The sequence below is a fragment of the Salvelinus fontinalis genome, chromosome 30 (assembly GCF_029448725.1).
Source record: "Salvelinus fontinalis isolate EN_2023a chromosome 30, ASM2944872v1, whole genome shotgun sequence".
NCBI classification, from domain to species: domain Eukaryota; kingdom Metazoa; phylum Chordata; class Actinopteri; order Salmoniformes; family Salmonidae; genus Salvelinus; species Salvelinus fontinalis.
Genome location: NC_074694.1, coordinates 30,751,968 through 30,757,799, shown reverse-complemented (window position 1 = coordinate 30,757,799; position 5,832 = coordinate 30,751,968). Strand labels below are relative to the sequence as shown.

The 5,832-nt window shown below is 42.5% G+C and overlaps 1 protein-coding gene across 1 annotated transcript in view; it reads left to right on the top strand.

The window, feature by feature from the left end:
* The first annotated feature begins 1,117 nt into the window (after window positions 1-1,117).
* myocd (myocardin) overlaps window positions 1,118-5,832 on the top strand; it is a 62,912-nt gene continuing 58,197 nt past the window's right edge. The window contains exon 1 of the mRNA XM_055890439.1: window positions 1,118-1,330. Coding sequence (XP_055746414.1) covers window positions 1,168-1,330 — 163 coding nt within the window. The 5' untranslated portion in view covers window positions 1,118-1,167. The remainder of the gene's footprint in view (window positions 1,331-5,832) is intronic.

The window sequence follows — 5,832 nt, the reverse complement described above, 5'->3', positions numbered from 1 at the left end:
AGGGCTGTTTGGTCAAGTCTTGGTGAATGGCTGTGGCGTAAAAGTTTATTTGAATCATAGTGCAGTATTGTTAACAAGTGTGGAAAGGATTTAGTTGGGACCATTAGTTGAACTTGTAAAGTGTTATTGGCAGAGAAGCAGAACCAAGCATTACACTTGTTTAATTCCTTTCAAATATGTTTTCATTATACATTTACACTATTGTTTTCTTTTGAACTGATTATTTCATTATTCAAAAGATTTTTCATAGTTTTCACCCTCCAATCTTGGCCTTTACTTACTGAACACTCTAACCGGGCAGACCAGCTGACGTAGCCTAGCTTTTTGATACCTCTGCTATTTTTATGAGGCATCACATATGAGGGAATGATTGTCCTCTAAGCATCAGAGTGGTTCTCCAAACAGAGCTTATTAAAGAAAACACTGATGTATGTTTGTGGTGGCCTGTGAGGCCTCTCAGTGGATGATGATGTACGGGGCCCAGACAGAACAGCACAGAAGACTTGGCTAGTCTACGGACGAGAGTGAGGGGCCTCGTTTTTCACCTCGACACGTTGTGGGGGCTCTCAAAGCTCCTGAATCTGGAGAGTGTGGTGTGTTTAATATTTGCACAGAGGGGGAAGAAGGTCTGCTCTTTGTAAATTCTGTAAATTAAGAAGTTGGCTGCTGTGGCGGTGGAGGGTGGATGGCGAGAGAAGCAGGACGCGTCCGTGGGCTTAAGCTCTGTAAACAAACAGACGCATGCAGCGTGCTGGTCGCTGGGCTGTCTCCAGTCTCAGCAGGCTCAGATGCTCTCTAAACCAAAGACAATACTAAACGCTGTAGGGCTGTTGGAACGGCACACACTAACATAATGGTTTAGAACCACAGGGTTTAGAACCACAGCGTCGTTCAAAATGTGAAGGCATAGATTCCTCGTTGTGTGACGTTTATCTATGGGGTATATTTCTCGTCTTGTGACGTCAGTTGGATATGAATTGACCAGTTGTTGTTTTTAACCTGGAGTTGACAGACGCTGAGGCAGCAACAATATCCAGCATGGTGACCTCTGTGTTATTATGACATCAACCTATGGAGTCGTGACAGGATGTGTTCTCTCTTTCTCTGACAGGGGGACCCCCAGTAAAGGAGTCATCCAGAGGGGAACACAGCGCTGCAGTGGGCGACATGAATGCAGTGAAAACTACTGAGCTGTCTGTCCACAGTAAGGAGAACGGGCAAAGTCCTGGACACCTAAAGACTCAAGAGGACGATGAGGACGCCTGGGACAGGAAGGACCCCAGTAACCACACAACCAGGAAGCATCCCTCAACCATTGGGGGCAAGAATGGTGAGTTTCAATAATATTAGTTATAATTCTAATTAAATGAAAATGTAAACAGGACTAACATTTGTGACCGACCGGCTCGATTCGCTCTTATGTAGCAACATTTGAAATGTTTATTTTTTATTTTTTACATTGCATACAAGTAGAGACTCACAGCTAGAAAATGGTATATCATACACTACAGTTTTGGAACAATGGGAAAGTAATTCTGCTTTGAAAGTTAATAAACTTGTTACCTCAGCTTTTGAGAAAATGGCCCTTGAATGCTTTTGTACACCTACTGGAGAGCTCTTCTTTCTCTACACCCATCGTTCACACACTCTTAAGCTTTAGCCCCAACCATCTCCTTAAGGATTCACATGTGAGGCCATGTACTAAATAACCAAAGATTTCAAGACTATAGGCTGGTTTATACTATGGGTCTGTTCGTAAATTTAATCTGGAGTGCTAGAACATGCTCTGGGTGATTGTAAACTCAGAGTGTTGGCACATTGTCAGTTCATAAACGCACACTGGATGCTCTGGCCGAGGAGTAGGGTTGATCCGAGCGTTCTGACCTAACAACAGCAGTCAAGCACCCAAGCTAGCTGGCTAACATTGGCTAGCTTGCTAGCTACTTCCTGACACAAATGAGAGAACAGCTCATTGTGACCATTTTACTCGCCCTAGCAGAGCTGGTTAGGCTGTTTTTATGTTATCCAGAGTGTTGGTGATTGCAACTGTGCTGCTGGCAACTATTTAATTACGCTTTTTTGACAATGTTTACTGACACCGCCATATTCAACGGGTGTTGAGCGTTCGTAAATTGGTAGTTTATTCTGTGCTCTGGCACTCTCGGAAGAGAGTGCTCTGAAATCGGAGTAGATAGCCAGAGTAAATTTACCAGCAACGTCTATCGACAGTTGTCTCAGTGACATCATGAACATTCTATTGAAACGGGCATAGTATAGTATTTTGCTTAGACATGTAGCTAGCTAGATAGCTAAACAATTAACCATAATCCCAACTCATAACGTAACTACCCTGCATGAATCTGCAAGTAGCTAACCAACCAGGTTCAATGTTAGCTAGCTAACATTAGGCTATAACTAGCAATGCAAATGGCTCTGAGATACGAATAATATTACTACACAGATCATGTAAAGATAGATTTTTTTACCTTTATTTAACTAGGCAAGTGTGTTAAGAACAAATTCTTATTTTCAATGACGGCCTAGGAACCGTGGGTTAACTGCCTTGCTCAGGGGCAGAACAACAGATTTTTACCTTGTCAGCTCGGGCATTCGATCGAAGTCCAACGCTCTAACCACTAGGCTACCTGCCGCTCCCGATGATACTAACGATAGTGATCAGCGGATTGACTGGATTCGCTGAATCAATCACACAATATAACAAATTATATCTAGATTTTCATAAATCTATGACCAAAAATAATTTGGGTTATTTTCTTTTTTAACTTAAAGTTACATACAGGCCTCTTTTAAAATAAATCACTTATATTTTCTACCAACATACATACCAGATAAATAGGTAAGTATGTACGGTGAGTCCCTGCCAAGTTCCTTCCCGCGCCAGATAAAACAAGATTGTTTGAACATTTTATTAAAGCCACCTGATGATTAATCTGCGTTGAAATATCTGTACGCTCTGCTTTTCAACTTCACAGCCCTAATCAAACCAGCTTAAATGCCACTGGCATCACAAGGGTCTGAAGATGAAGGTATTTGAGGAATCCAGTGATATAAACGTGTATTTTTAGAATGATGTATCCCCCTGGACTCCCTGCGAAACGAAGGAACGACGCTGAGAGAAATACAGCCTCTTCCCACTTCACTCCTCCTCAAGCCCACTGCTCTCCTCTCCTCACTTCTTTTCCATGATGTCATGTGTGGCTAAAAGTCATGGAAGAGACAGACAAACATAAACTGGAATCTCCTCAACTTTTAGCCATTCATTTATTTCCTCCTCTCTCTCTCTCCCTTCTTCTTTCAAATCAGTCCTGAGACAGACAGATAGAGAGGGCGAGAGAGTGGAGAAAAAAAAAACAGTAAAATGCCTCAGGATCTTGACCATGTCTCCCGGTTCTCTTGCCAAAGACTTGACGACAGAGTCCAAATATAAAGTAAAGATAAGGCTGATTTGGTCATAGTCGCCTTTTTAATTTACGCAACTATGTAATGGTGATACGATAATCCCAATGTCTGGTTTCTAAGGCTCATTGTAAATGAACACTTTGTAAATGTCTGCAGGGAAAATACAGTTAAGAAGTTAAATGTCAGTCCAGTTTTACAGGAGTTAGATCCCAACAAGAAGACGGTTACAGTGACCGTCTAGGATTTTATTGCAGTCCGCAGCCGCCCTCACACCTCTTTAACAGCAGCAAGCTGCGGAAACACGCAATACACACCTCCCTCAGCAAGCACCACTGGGACACGCACAGCACTCACGCTCTGTCTGTGTGTGTGTGTGTGTGTGTGTGTGTGTGTGTGTGTGTGTGTGTGTGTGTGTGTGTGTGTGTGTGTGTGTGTGTGTGTGTGTGTGTGTGTGTGTGTGTGTGTGTGTGTGTGTGTGTGTGTGTGTGCGCGCGCACATCCATCTGTGTGTGTGTTAACAAAAACCCAGCAGTGTCTCAAACTTGGCCTCTAGCCAGACGGTCATGTTCTTAGTCGGCATCTAATCATGAGAACTCTCCTCTTCTCTCTCGGGGTGAATGAATGGTTCTCACGTGTGATTCTGGCAGCCGTTATAACCTTGTAACTCCTAAACGCAGCATCACATATGACCACCCTAGTCGGTTAAAGTAGACAAGCACAGCCTGCAAAAACGTGATTTAGTCAGTGTTATGATTGTAAAGGGGGAAACTTTAACGTTGACTTTTAATGTTGTTTAAAGGTCAATATGCAGCATTACTAATTTCAAAGAATCTCTGCCGGGTTTAACATAAAAAAACTTTGAATTGACTTGTTGTATCTTGTATCTTGTTTATATCGTGATTTAGAGTTGAAAAGAGGGCTAGATCTCTTGCGATGTCATACCAAGTCTTTTAAGGTGTTGAAAGAGTCCACAGGATGGCATCGTTCACACAAGTTTGGCAACAGATGCCTATACCCTCCCATTGTAGCTTATAGGGCATCTTTCACTGCAATGAAATAACACAGAAATCTTCCTCCTCCACTACTCAGTATGGAAGACGTGACTCAGTCAGAGGACTTTTAGAGTGCCCCTTGATAGTCTTAAGTCTTAAGTGGTTTCCTCTCCTTGTCTCCTTTCCTCTATCCTGCACTGGCATAAAAAAGCAAGTTCCTAATGCATCCTGATCCATATCTTCCAGATCAATGCAGATGAAGGAGAGGAAACAAGGAAATTAAGCCACGATTGCACTATTGATATACACCCCAAGTCAGATGTTCTAATGTAACCCCTTAAATGTCAGATTACCTTCTCAAGAGCAGGTTGATTCAAATGATCGATTACTCCCATCACATGAGACTTGAAACACTTCAACCAAGAACTGACTTCCTGAAATTTAGATTGAAGAGTCCAATAGTGATATCCTTTTATTTATGGGATAGGTATTTCCAGAGTACAAGCCTCATAAACTTGCAATCAAATCTCACTGGCCCCACATCAAAGATCTTGATTGGGTAGCGTTCCGGTTACCGATTTGTAAGGTGGTTCAACGCGAGTGTAATTCTTCACAGGGTTTTCATGTGAAAACAAACCCACAGCTTTACCTGATAGAAATCTGGAAAAAATACTTTTTTCGTTTGGTGAAACGAGGGAGGAGGAGATGAGGAGGAGGAGGAGAGGTCTGAGGGAAAAAGGTTGTTTGGCACGTCTGGGTTCTCCGACACCTGCAGTGGAGAACCATATTGTTTCAATCTGGGTTCCGTGGCATGCTGCACCTTCTTCTCCCTGCATGCCTTGCTTTCATGAGAAGTCCATGTTGATTTGGTGAGGATTATTGGTCCACGGATTGGAGCTTACACCCATCTGGGGCGGATTGGCCTATGAAGTGAGCGGAGATGATCACTTGATCACTGGGATAATTGGGATCCTGGGTCGGGTCAGTTAAGTGGACCCACACACCGTTATCACACTAATGATAAGAGGACTGATTAATGAAATGTCATCATGAGTACATTGATGTTCCCCTCATATCATCCACCTGGTGAATGGCTATGTTACCAAACAAATGTATGTCTAAAAACTGTCATTGTAACTAATGTATAGGATAGTGTTCACACCAGAGATCTGAAGACAGGGTTACAGCAGTAATACTTCAGTGGATATGGTAATGTTCTGTTCTAAGCATTTGTTTACTTCTTGGCATCTTACAAAAAGAGCTTTCTACACAATTGCCAAAAGCTATATCTCAGATGTGAAAATAAAAACACAATAACAGCTAGGGCCCAGCATTGTCTCATTAGGCAACAGGTGGAATGTGTGCCGATGTACTTTCCTCTGCTGTTGCTTTAAGCTCTTAATTCAACCGTGAAATTACT